The 14,462-nt window shown below is 42.9% G+C and overlaps 1 protein-coding gene across 1 annotated transcript; it reads right to left on the minus strand.

Moving 5' to 3' along the window:
• Positions 1-408: 408 nt before the first annotated feature.
• On the minus strand, positions 409-9,117 carry LOC126188710 (cytochrome P450 6k1-like). The gene is made up of 6 exons (XM_049930318.1): positions 8,996-9,117; positions 7,344-7,579; positions 6,213-6,707; positions 4,963-5,136; positions 3,238-3,447; positions 409-833 (listed from the first exon to the last, which is right to left on the minus strand). Exons 1-6 carry the CDS (start codon positions 9,115-9,117, stop codon positions 721-723), a joined length of 1,350 nt encoding a protein of 449 aa, XP_049786275.1. The 3' UTR covers positions 409-720.
• Positions 9,118-14,462: the final 5,345 nt, after the last annotated feature.

Below are 14,462 nucleotides of genomic sequence, written 5' to 3' on the forward strand. Positions count from 1 at the left end.
GTGTTACTTTAATTGTAACAGACCAGTGAACTTCGTAACGTATATATTTTGCAGTGCGTAACAGAATATGAGAGTGTGGTTTTAATTATTGAACGAATAAAATTAAGAGAAGGTACACCATTAGCTTCACCTATTTGGTAACTATCAAATGATGCTACTCTTCCTGGAAACCTTACTCCTATTTCTCTCAAGGTACAATAAGCGAAAAATAAAATGATTTTTCAGTTATTTGTAACATCGGTAAGATAAGAATGGTGAATACTAGAGATCACTTTTCCGCCAGGAATCAGGAATCGAGGTGTATGCCAAAATATAAAGAATGATAAGGTAATGAATTAATGATGTTTATTGATGATAATTATCAATACTGTCTACTGACTCTGTAGTTCTCATTAACATTTTGTTCTATACTATATGAAATATATATTCACAATAAATAAATCACAGATAAGATGTAGTGTGGATGACACGCCACACTTAGTGTAGCAACTGTATTCACAGTGTCAAAGCTCAAGGTACACTCTATGATTACTACATAGTAGTAAGATTTAGTTGTTACACAGTAACTTTAGTACACAGTAACTTTAGTTATAAATACTTTAGTCTTATCGCAATAAGCAGAGAGATCAGTCTTCTTATATCATTATCTAAAAATAAATAATTTCCTCTTGCGAAGGCAGTCGCAGGTGTCCTGTAATTTGTAGCAGAGGACTACATCTCCTACTCGTCGTCAATCTTCTTGAGACCGATCGCGTTTCCAGCGGGGAACAGCCGGTACTGAGACACCAGCTCCACGATCAGGATTCTGATGGCCAGAAGACCCAGCCTGTAGCCTGAAATGAAAGCCACACTCTCATATTCTGTTACGCACTGCAAAATGTGTAAATTACAGTGTTTACTATTCTGTTTCAATTAAAGTAATAAATTTTAACTTTGAAAAAGTGCTTAACAAGTAGATGTGATGTGGTTTTGCAATTGGGCGCCTCGTTTCTTTGGTGTAGGTTTCCTAGAATGAGTCATTTGATATTTTGTGTTGTGTTATTACAAGATAGTCACGTTCGGTTTAACACTTCTAGGTTTTATTGATTTGTAATGCACTAGCTGACATCATTTCGTTATCGCTTTTGTGTTCTGACCTAGCAATGTTGCAGCTTAGCCAGAGCCGGCACAGATGCGGCAGCTTGTGCTAATTTATCGGAAGCAATCTGGCATTCCATGCGATATGAAAAGAAATGAACCTGACTGACACAGGCAGTCTATAATATATGTGAATCTTTTAGAACTGCGTCATCGTAGTATTGTATTGTTATCTAGTATCTTAGATTTAATATCATATTCATATTTTGCCGTCTTACAAATCTACCCTCGTGAATACCACAATATTGAGGTATTACATTTGACACATTCGTCTCCTTGTGGTATATGACTGGTGTGGTATCGATAGCTACGATGCTTGAGTAAAGGGGATTTAAATTCATACAGCAGTACCGACGTGTTTTACCTTTTCCTGATCCAACCCACGCACCGCCTTCCAGGCGGGATGCAAAAACTGGTAGATGAGACATGTAAACGAAATAATTACGTGAAACTGAGTTGCCGGTTTGCTCTTATCTATTGCAATTACTGGGGTCCTAGAAACTGATCAAGGCCGACTCAAAGACGTTCTGTCATATATTTGTGTGTATGTATTTATGTATGTATGTATGTATGGGCAGGGTGCAGAAGGGAATTTATGAATTTGGGGGCAGTCTTGTGCAGAGTGGCGAGACTGTCATGTGGAACATTTCTGAGAGAGTTTGAGCAGAATACCCTCACAGAAAAGTCGGAAACCGAATGTAACAGAGACCGAACACTGGTGGAACTCTGAATAATCGTCACTGGCTTCGTCTATCAAGTCTGCAATCAACGACTTCTTGCTAAAGTTACCGGTGGTTACACCATTTTCGTCAGAATGTTAAAAACATTTGCTAGAAAAAGGTAAGATCTATCATTTTCGTAATACTGCATGAATAGATTACTTCACTCCTCTGGGATCAACTATACATTTCCTAGAACAGCACAAATAGATTTTGCTCCCATCAAATATGTTTTCAGTGAACCTTGAACCTACATGACGGCTTTCATCAGCACACTTTTATAACAGATGTATAGAAACACTGACTTACATGTATTTTGTAAATCTTAAGGTTTTTTTCACGTACATGTCGATAAAGAAATGATTTTTGACCGCCCTGCAGTACATTAATTTTGTTTCCCTAGAACAGGCCATGTTTGAAATTATTGTAGGATTAATCTCTACGCAGCTGAGCAGATTCGAAACTGTGTGAAAACCTTCATCTCACCCTGTGTAGCGCTAAATATGCTGTATATGTATGTAGCGCTGTATATGTCATAGTCTGATGATTCGTGTTCTACTTTGATACTGGAAAAACATTTATTATAAAACGTACTCCACAGCTCGTACATATTTCAAGAAATTCATGTTAACCATAAGCCGCTTAGAGTGTACAATACTTCATTGACGTTTAATTTCTATAGGAAATACCATTTCCCGTCGACTGGAAATGGTTGCTCCCGAGGTTAAAATAGGCCACATTTTACGTACTGCTAATAATACTATAGACTACGGAGGGGGTTGCCACCGTTGCTCGATGCGGTTGTCATGTGGTTCAAATACTGCTGGTACATAGGACTGCGTGGTAACATCCCGAAGAAAATATTAAAACTGACAGCAGTTTGTCGTGATATTAAGACTGTGATCTGTCCGTGAAAAGAGGACGGCTGACACGAAAACGAGCTCCTCGTCAAATCCTGACGTCCTCTGCCTTGGCGCGTCATGCAGATATTAGCACAGCGATCTCCCAACCGTTTTGCAGGCCTTCCAGACCGTGGCGCTGCTACTATTCGGTCACGTAGCTCCTCAGTCGGCATTACAGGGTAGAGTGCACCGGTCCTCCCACCAAAGAAAAATCCTCAGTTATGTACACTGAACACTCAGTTACACGGACGCGGACAACTGCTGATACTATTCGGGAGACTCTGTCGTGTATTACAGGTACAGTGGCGAGTTATCCTCAGAGCAAATAAGTAACGCTAAAGTAGTGTTTCGACGTGTTCCACGAAACTCTCGAAAATGAATCATAGCTCGTAACATCAGGGTACGAATTAAACTCTCAAGTCAGAAACTTGCAAAAACAAACTGTCTTAGGTACAGCACGAGTGTGATACTGTACTTACCGACGCACTTTCGCGGTCCCCCGCCGAAGACGAGCTGTGGCGCCTCCACGCCTGTGTCTGGCTGGAAGCCGTGGGGCCCGCAGTCCCTGGCGAGCGACCAGACGGGCACCAGGACGCGGTCCCCCGGCTGCAGCCGCTCGCCTCCCAGCGAACACGCCTGCCGGCACTCGCGGCTCAGCACTGGCTCCGAGGGGTGCAGCCGCAGCGTCTCTGCAGCGGAAATAAGCCACGTCAGCCGCTGGCAACCAGGCAAACTACCAGTACATATGAGAAACAAGAGTGAGCACACTACTTGCTCAAGAGTTGTTTTTTAAGTACGTCACTTCCAAAGGGAAATAAGGTGAACACAGACTACGAATGTAAATTGGAGGCATTTTTACCATAGCAGACACCGCTCTCAGTAACTTGCCGCGGAGGTTTTGAGAACAGGTTGTAAATCCCGGTTTTATTAGGATACGTATGACTGGTAGCGAATGTTGCTTTCACAGAGGAAATATGACGCCAACAAATAAATTGAAAACATCCCTGCCTTCGGCAGCCTACAGCTATAGTAAAACATTAGATGATGTATCTAGTCGTGATGTTATTCTGTTCTAGTTTAATTAGGAAATCGAATATGGTAAATAAGTATCCTACTAGAACGAATACACCTAGAGACTGTAAAAATATTTGTTTTCAAACAACAGAGAAGTGCAAAAATGTATAAATAATGTTATGTCCTACTCTTAATCTAGCTTTGAGATTGCGCGAATTTCTGTGACTTTCATCAAATTCGCGCCGTCGTTTATTAGATGGACACACTAAGTTAGCTGATACCCATTAGCTCTGTGAAACTGAAGAGTTCCACCCTGACTGGCATTGAAAGTAAAGACCTCAGAGAACAAGTAAACGCTGCGTAACACTCATACTGTGATATAATTAAATTTTATGTATGACAGTTCACTCTCGGCTTTGTCTGCCATAATGCTAGAAGCTGAAGAAATGAATTGAAATTTGTGTCTCAGGCAGGTCTTGAACCCTTCACTCCATGTTATTAGGCAGGTGTGCTACCCACTACACTACCACAGCAATACAGGTAACACCCCTGTACAAACTACAAACATGAAGTTTGTGTTATGGAGGTCCTTGTACTAGGGTAGCCCGTGCAGGTGTGTATCTACATTGCTGCAGTGGCATAATAGCTGTGCAAGCAAGCAGGCTTGCGTTCAAGTTCCACCTGTGACACAACTTTTATTTCATCTATTCAGCTTCTAACATTTATTGTGATTGATTCCCTATCTGCCAAGCCTAGGTCGTATGTCAGCGATTACACACAACACGAATCGTGATTTCTGTTTCTTCGTAAGTCAGGAAGAGAAACTCTTCTCAAGTATTCGTTCTTAAGAAAACACTTCAATGTACCCCAGACAGTACAGAGAAGCAAGAAATCGTCAGCCTGCTTACAGAAAAACGACTAAACTCGCTCCTAGTGGCGAAATCGACACTTTCCAATTCTAACACTGAGACACTTCATTGGTGCTCTTGATAGTCGACAAGTGCAGAAGAATCCCTTACACGCCCTTAGCTGGTTTTGCAGTAAGGAATAAGTAAGTACATCAATCTGAATCTCTTTGTAAATACTGAAAGACGAAACCCTCCCTGCCCAGGTTAGCGTCTGTTAAAATAGTATATTGTTTCCGAAGAAATTACATGTTATAATGCAGGCTGCAAAGGCGTTGTGCTCACCATTAACAACGGCTTCCAGCAGAGGCAGCGCAGCTGGGTCTTGAGCAGAGGCGATGTCAGAGCGCAGTCGCTGCTGCAGCTGTGGCTGCGCGGCCAGCTCCAGGAGGCAGTGCTGCAGCACGTGGCTGGTCTCTCCAGCGCCGGCTGACAGGATGGCGGCGGTCTGACTCGAAACTGCAACGATGAAAACGATTGACTGTTGACAAATGCCGCTGAATCCGAAGGAAACACTGCATAGTCACTTCATTACGACCACCTAGTCGCACATACATTACCGGAAGTTTGCAGCACTCACAGCAGTTGTGCAGGATTGTAAAAGGTATCTAAAGCTCTTCTGTCAGCTACTGAACGAGCCATGGTGAAGAATTGAACCAGCGAATATTTTGAAAACTTAGTGGTTCTATTTCAGCCATTTCCCTACATTTATAATCGCGTGATATGCAGTTTCTAGTAAGATTACAGCTCTACTAGGGAAAACACTATAAACGTCCAACTGAAAGTATGGATGTCGAAATTATGAAATCAATCAAAAGTAAATTATAAACTTTTAATGATAATAGGAAATGCCACAAATAGTTTTCTAATGCCACAGCAGTGATGCTAACCCCATACTACCACTTCACCCACGAGTTGTACCAGCAAAGTGGAAGAGCCTTTGTTCACTGACATTTCTCATTGGAGCCTCTTGATGTCTAGCCATCCTGTCACGCAGGAGCCGCGATCCATTGCTTATCGCTGTTTGTCGCCAGTCACTGGTACGTTTCCCACAGGCTGCCGTGCAAATTAGTTTATCTCATCAATGTATCATCCTTAAGCCATCTGCCTATTTTGGACGTCTGTTCGCATCTTGGTTCACTGAAGTGTTTTAATAGGTGCAGAATGGTACTGCCCAGTTTATTTGGAAAGTGAACTGTGTTGCTATTGTATGTTGACTTGTCTTTACGCATAGTGGAAAAATCACCTCGACAACAATGGTAGTGTTATTAACCCATTCGCCAGTAACGCAATTTCACGATAGAGCTACACAAAGGATTTACACTTTACCAGAAAAGTAATGGAAGCCCATTTCACAATACGATCAATCCTTTCTTTCACTTGAAAGAAACCCTGCAGAGTCTTATCTGTCTTTTTGAACACTTACATTGCCAGGGCACATTATTTGACATGTGTGACGTGGTGGTGGTCATAATAATGTGATACGGTAGTGTCCATATATCTGATAAAATCACGAAGTGGGTTCCTGTAGTTACCTTCATGTAGGACAGCATTATCGTCTGCGCCCTCCAGCTTCATCTTCTTCGTAAGCAGGTGTACAAAGTCGTGAGAAGACACAGGGTTGCTGTTACGGTGGTCGACACTGACGGCAGCCACCGATCTGAAGAAGTTGGCAATCTTTTCGGGGAGCTGTCCCAGCCCCAGAGCGTCGAATGCGGCTCGACCCAGGTATTCGAACACGAAGCGGCGGCCGAACGACGACTTAGCGTCGTGCGCGCGCTGCACGGCCTCCAGGAAGGGCGAGCAGCCCTCCGCGTCCTCGAGGGTCCGCGTCTGCAGCCCGAGCAGCGCCGAGGCGACGCAGTCGGTGCAGTAGGCCAGCAGCTGCCGCGGCGACACAGCGGCTGCAGACCCGCCAGCCAGAGAGGCCAGGCGGCGGGCGTGCGCGCGCAGCTGCGGCTCGGCGGCGCGCAGGGCCGACGGCGTAAACGACGGCGTCAGGCAGCCGCGGGCCCGCTTCCACTGCTCTCCTGCAACACCGGCAAGGACCCGCCTCAGCATCGCCACAGCACTCATTGACAACCAGGGCAGTGATTTGTATGTGAAGCGGTGGACAGTTGCACTCCTTTTCATGTAAGGATACAAATAATGGGTTGATGACCCATCGGGGACGTTGCAGATAAGGGCAGAAGCTACAATAAGGGAAGGGTGGGGAAGGTATTCGGCTGTCTGCTTGAATCAACACATGTGAGTGGTGTAGGGAAAACTTGGAGAAACTAAACGAGTCTTGTGAGATTAGAATTCGAACCTCAGTGCACCTGACTGCAAGTTCATTTTCTGAAGAACAATGTTCCTCACTCACTGAGAAAAGTGAAAGAGGCGCATTGTTAATGTACGGCAACTTATTATCATATTTTGCACTTTGAGTATATGTCATCAGATAGCGACATTTGGGTGCTCTCCTCATGGATATGCACTACACTCAGAAGTTTGACAACATGATCCACAGGACAAGGAATGTGTAAATGGGAAATATGTTAACCACAAGTTACGAAAAAATATGGTAACATGACGTTGCAGTTTAGTTTTAGTTATTCTCGCATCTGGAAGGAGTTGTGCAGCTGTGTATTAGAAAGACTGGCTAAGTAGCGTCATGTGGGGCTTACCTTCCTGAGCAAACAGCCCAATGTCATGGGCCTGGGTGCGCGCCCTAGCGGGGAAGCTGGGGAAGTGCGCGGACAGCAGCTGCCAGGCGAGCTGTGGGTCCCTCAGCAGCAGCAGCCGCTGCCGGCCCAGCCGCACCCACGAGGCGGACTCCTGCGGCCGCGACACGTAGTGGCCGTGCAGCACCTCGTGTAGGGGGCGCGTCTCCACCACCAGGGACAGCAGCCACTGCAGCACTCTGCAACACAACGGAGAACACGCCTGTTGAACCAAGCCTTCCACTGCTGCTTGTCTTTGGTGCTGGTGAAACTTCCAGGCTGTTATCGACCATGATACCGTTTTTTTCATGACGTTTCGTCCAAGGCTGCGTTGGGTATCGTGAGAGATACGCCTGTCTTCGCTGGGTATTGTCTAGCGAGAAGCTCCTCTGAAGATGTCTATGGCAGCTCTGGATGAAATGTCAGGAACAAAAAGTTTCATGGATCCCAGCGATACAACTGGCAAGATTCACAAGCAGCAATTGCTTTTCATTCCCAAACAAAAGAATGTCGCTTTATTGCGCTGATTTCATGTAAATCTATAATTTGCAATTTATTGAACGGCTTACATTAAGTAAACCTAGTTTCTGTATGTATGGTACACAATGTTTGTTAATCCAAAATACACAGAACAACAAATACTGATAAAAAGTTAATTACATCAAGTGTAACTTTTTTTTAAAATTGTCAAACAAACTGGTTCAAAAGAATTTGGACTATTGTGCCAGAGTGTACTAGTTATTCAGAAAAATATTTTGTAAAAAGAGACTTTAATTTAATTCATCTTTAGAAAGTCTCAATGAAGTGTGTTCATTGATCATTTCCTGAGAGCACACCTTAAGTCTACTTGCAATGCCTGCACCTAAATTTATCTGCTTAAGTATGGAAATGTAGGTTTTCACAGGAGTCAGTGCCATAAAATCATCTAGGATTTGTCGTCAATTTGTTGTGTTCTCACATCGTTCCGAAAGGCACATTCTCTACTTAGGTAAGATGTTTGGATCATGTAGTCCTCCTCAAGCCTCACTAATTGACTGGAAATTGACGTGTCAAGAAAAGAAAGACTACTTTACTACACGTGCTTAATACAATCATCAGATCATTTTATAATGGGAACCAATACCTAGTGTAAACTAAAGGAAATTAAACTCATGTTTAGATTATAATAGCAAATACCTTACCAGAACGGTTGCCCAGAACAAAGATGTAAACAGTAAATATGTAGCATCGACATGGAAACACAACAGCTGACAAACAAAATAAACTGTAACCTAGCGGACATATTTCCTACAGAAAATAGCTTCAGCAGAGTAGCTGTGTCCTTGCTGCATACCGTCTGCAGTTATTGTTATTATGTGTAACAGACAGTCAAATGCGTACCCCAAAACGCATTGACACAGTACTGTTATTACAGTACTATGTTGCCATTACCTCATACGTGATGATGTTTATATTTCATAGTTTACTAATCATTTCAGTTACGGTATGCGCTGTAAGATTGATCACTGGCCATTTCACGCTACCTTGATTAAGACACTGGTTCGTTTTCAACAGTCCAGGTAGAGTGATACTTAAGGAAGAAAATTCAATCCTTAGCTATCTGCATTGTATCGTACCTGTACCGCAGAGAAATGCAGGCGGCGATGACAGCGACGAAGGCAGCAGCCGGCAGTGCCCAGACGGAGAGGCTGGGAACGCAGCCGGCGCTCAGCAGTAGCAGTCTGCTCGAAACACTCATGACTTCCAGATAGCACAGCACGGCGAGTGGGAGTGTTGTGGTGCCGGCACGGACCGGCCTCTGCCTTAAGTATGAGCGCGCTTCCCCCACCACCAGCCTCTCGCCTAGCGCCGTCTCACTCGCCGCGACGCTCTCTGTCTGAGGCGGGCGTGACGAAGCTGAAACGCTCCGTCATCCCGCAGCTGGCTCTCTTATCACGATGCAGCACATTCTTTCTGGTGTTAGCGCCGTCTTCCTCACTGTCACTCTGCTGTCGAGACACCGTTCTGAACCTGCGATAACACTGCGACCGTAATGTCTGAACGATTCGTAAGTGATAACTGCTCCCTCAATGGAATACGACATTGTCACGCTTTCTATTTCCGAAAAATACTTGTTGGTTTACAACTCCTTCGATCGCATTTAGTGGATATGACAGTTTCGTCTGAGGAAAGTCATTATCAGTAACTGTATCTCACTATGAAATCTGTCGAATTTGGTAAACTGAAATATCTACATATATACCTACATACGTACTACGGAAATAAGCACACAGAGCAAGGCAGAGAGTACTACGAAACATTCCCTTCCTGTTTCACACACAGAGGAAGCGAAAGGAAGACGATTGTCTATTTGCTTTGGTATGAATCCTGGTTTCTCTCATCTTCGTGGTCCTCATACGATATACGCGTTGGCTGCAGTAGAATCGTTCTGCAGTCTGCCGAAAATGCTGGTTCTCTGATCTCTTTCAATAGTTATGAAATGCATTCTGAAACTGTGAATACGATTGTACAACGGCTATACCATTTACTAGTAACCTATGGAATATGTAAAGTTTTTATTTTTTTTAAATTACCGCTACCAGTCACAAACTTTGTCAACTATCGTATTACTTGTTTATTTAGCGACATGTTTCGACGGTTAAACCTCATCTTCAGGCTAAATGGCATTTCAAAAACAACTTCACAGTAAGGTCATACTGATATTACATAGTCTTTTCGTAAATGCTGTGAGCATCCTGTGGAAGAAGAGAAAACTTAGTAAGAGGCGATGTCACTTTGGAAGTTGGACTGATGTTTGCACGAAAATGTTGTGTAACGCTCACTCACTTTGTTCTTCTGGCGTTGCAGTCTCATTGTGATGCGTTGCGGTGTTCTCATTTCCGTGGCTCTCTTGGTCACTGTTCACAAATTATCATTAATATAGCAGTAACTTGGAAACACGATCACAAACAGTTCTGTAGTGCAGTGGAAAAGATGGCGGTCGAAATACAGCTGGTTTCGATTTTACTGTTGATTTGTCGATCTATGTGGGGTCAGATGTTTGCACGTCGTCTGCACGTCTTGTTATCGTGTTACAGATGTAGGTTGACGAAATACATTACAAGTTGGGCACCTTTTACACTATTATTGAAGGTATCATGATATAAACTATGTAATTTTACGTGTTTCTAAGCTATTGCTGAGGCTAGAGTCAAAGGACTGTCATGTTAAGTATCTTTTATTCTAGGAGTCCTGTAGTGAAATGGAAATGAACAACAAAGTGAAGAACAAAGTGAGAGACCGTTACACAACACCTCGTGATGACTGGGTGTTGTGTGATGTCCTTAGATTAGTTAGGTTTAAGTAGTTCTAAGTTCTAGGGGACTGATGACAAATGGTTCAAAATGGCTCTGAGCACTATGGGACTCAACATCTTAGGTCATAAGTCCCCTAGAACTTAGAACTACTTAAACCTAACTAACCTAAGGACATCACACACACCCATGCCCGAGGCAGGATTCGAACCTGCGACCGTAGCAGTCCCGCGGTTCCGGACTGCAGCGCCAGAACCGCTAGACCACCGCGGCCGGCAGGGGACTGATGACCATAGGTGTTAAGTCCCATAGTGCTCAGAGCCATTTGAACAATTTGTTACACAACATTTTCGTGTAAACATCAGTCCAAAGTGACATCGCCTCTTACTAAGTTTTCTCTTCTTCCACAGGATGACCACAGCATTTACGAAAAGACCATGTAATATTAGTATAACCTTATTGTAAAGTTGTTTTTGTAATGCCATTTAGCCTGACGATGAGGTTTAACCCTCGAAACATGTCGCTAAATAAATAAGTAAACACTAGTTGACAAAGTTTGTGACTGGTTGCGGTGATTTAAAAAATACCTTTACATATTTCTTGAGACAGTCACGGTCGAAAAATAGTCAAAATGGCTTCAAAAACCTATGTAAGTTTGTGCCAGACTGGGACTCACACCTGGATTTCCCTCTTTACGCGGGAGGTCGCCTTAACCACTTCGGCTGTCCGTGCTCGACTGGCGGCCGGACCCAAACTTGCATCTGTCTCAGTGTCTACGTCCTATAATGCCCTCATATAAATCCTATGATAACTGCACAGGGAGAGAGAGTTTTGCTCGTCAGACTGTTTTATCTTGGGATTAAATACAGTAGAACGTGTTTTGTGTTTTACCGTGTGTTTTTAGTTCGATGCAGTGTTCCTTTGGACTTGCATGCATCGTTCTTCTTATCAACATAAGCTCTGCGGTATCGTTTTCATCCGCCTACACCTGGCAGCAAATTTGATTTAAAATGTACTCTCGTGTACGGGAATTACATAATGTGGGTATGAGCGCAGGTTGCGACGCAGGAACGGCGACATGTAGGAGTTTGGGACTGGCCGTGAGTCGTGCACAGACGGGGTTAAGACGAATGCTCACGTAATGTGGGAAATCAAGTTTCGAGTCCAGATCCGGCACAATTTTTCACACGTTACTAGTAAATCGTATATTCGTAGTACAGTAGTATTCGCAACATGTGAATGCATTTCATAATTTAACACGGCTGTCAATCATCAGCAGTGTCTATTCCTTCGAACGTGCGTGCGTGCCCGAAGGGACACTGCATCGAACTGTACAGACACTGTAAAATACAAACACTGCCCTAATGTCTCTCAATAGTATTTCGCGAAAAGAACTTATTCATTCCAGAGATACCGTTTTGAATTCACGGAGCATCTCCGTAATACTCGCGTGTTGTTCGAACACACCTAGAGACCTGGCTTTGAATTTCTTCGATATCTTTCTCTGATTTACCTGCTGAGGATTCCAAAAACTTGAGCAGTACTCAAGAATGAGTCGTACTCGCTTTATGTACGTGTTCACCTCTGTAGATGAGCGACACTCTTCTAAAATTCTCCCAATAAATCGAAGTCGACGATTCTTATTCCCTATAACCGACGTTACGCGTTCTCTCCATGTCACTTTGATTTACGACGTTTTGCCTAGGTATTTAATCGATGTGAGTATGACAAACCGCATTTAATTTTTTTAAGTTTCCGTTACTGCATATTTTGAAAGGCCTGTAACCTAATATTTTAAAACAGGTGTACATTTTACAGTTTTCATCATGTAATACCATAAATTTTTCCATTACGAAAGCAAACATGGTTTTCAACAAAGAAAAATCAAAGTAATAATAATGATTTAAAGAGAAAGTTAATCAAAATAGAAACTGCGAATTAGTTAAAGCGAACAGAGGGTGTTAACTAAAAATGTTAGTCATTTAGAAGAGAATAAAGTAAGGATAGTAAAACACAGCGAAGATATCTGTCGATCAGGTCAATGATCTGTAACGTAAGCCTCGGAATTACATCGAGCCTTTTTCTTTTGATATGACATTACAAGTTTGGTGAATAATTTGATGCTATATTAAAAGCTAGTTTTCTAAGTTAATTACATTTATTAAGCTGCAATAGCTGGTCACTGTTGACAGAATGTTATAAAATACACTTCAAAGACATTTATTACAGTAGAAATTACTGTCAGTACTTTATGTGGTTTGACTCTCAAGTAATAAGTATGTCGACATTGGTCATGTGCTTTTTCAGACACGGTTCTGGGATAAGATCTTTTACTGGGCAATCTGGCATTCTGCTTTTACTGTATGTTGTTATTTATGTCTATTAACTCATGGCTCATTTATCGTAAGGCTGAATGAATTCCAAAGGCCTGATTTGTTGATACTGTTTTCTATTGTATAAGGTATTAATTAAGTGCGGCAAGTTGTTTAAAAGTGTATTATGTTGTATTATGTCTTAAGTGATATTTTGGTAATCAGAGCGCCAAGTTCTTTGGTTGTTTCTTATTCTGTATACACTCTGGGTTGCTTACATTTATTAAATATTGATTTACATTTTGTTAAGCGTTAATGCCCATGAAACACCCTTGTGAGCTTCCACTTCCACCATTCCTGCACCACAAATTTGAATGAAACAGTGTGTGGGAGAACATATATTTTGTGGAATACACACGAATATCATTATTTTCGAGCTGCTAGTCGCTCAGAGAGTAATCAAGCAAGTGTCTAACGGAAATTGAGATTATTAAGTTCTCTATGTACGACTCCATGCCTCAATGTGTCGGCTAAATATTACAAATACTTTAACCTCCGCAAGCTGTCAGTATTATTCCTTTAAAGCAATATGCATGTAAATTATGTTTTCAGCCCGAGGCCATTTTCAAATATCTGCGACCTGATACCAAAAGTACGACAAATAGGTATAGACACATTAGTGGGCAACATTACACTTGCGTGTTACAATTGTTGCTTAAATTGCCAGAATTTGCAGTGCATCAGAAAGAAGTCCCTCGACTTTGAGCAGTCACGGAGAACATGGATGATGTTTAAGAGAATGGGCACCAATTACTGCAGAAGCATGGACTCTCTTCGTAGATGGCAGGCCGGGGTGGCCGAGCGGCTCTAGGCGCTACGGTCTGAAACCGCGCGACCGTTACGGTCGCAGGTTCGAATCCTGCCTCGGACATGGATGTGTGTGATGTCCTTAGGTTAGTTAGATTTAAGTACTTCTAAGTTCTGGGGGACTGATGACCTTAGAAGTTAAGTCCTATAGTACTCAGAGCCATTTTTTTCTCTTCGTAGATGGGCTGCAACTCCATCTGCAGATTGCGATTGTGGTGCAGCCAGGCAAACCATTCATCACATATTTACAGGAAATCCCAACAGAGCCTCATAACGACCGGGAGAGCGGTGTGCTGACCCCACGCCCTTCCTATCCGCGTCCTCCACTGAGGATGACACGGCGGTCGGATGGTCCCTGTAGGCCACTCGCGGTCTGAAGACGGAGTGCCAACAGAGCCACTCGTGGTACTTTCGACGATTTTCTGATGGAACTGATTATATTAAAAATCTAGATGTCTGTTTATAAATTACTTGTATTATCGTTTGTATTATATTTGATATTTTGTTTAAAAATCGTACGATAAATAAGTAAACAACATGAAGCGATTAATCATTCATTCCTTTACGTGGCAGCTTACCGCAGCCTCACATCTGACGCCTTGTAAACGTAC

Source organism: Schistocerca cancellata, chromosome 5 (assembly GCF_023864275.1).
Source record: "Schistocerca cancellata isolate TAMUIC-IGC-003103 chromosome 5, iqSchCanc2.1, whole genome shotgun sequence".
NCBI classification, from domain to species: Eukaryota; Metazoa; Arthropoda; class Insecta; order Orthoptera; family Acrididae; genus Schistocerca; species Schistocerca cancellata.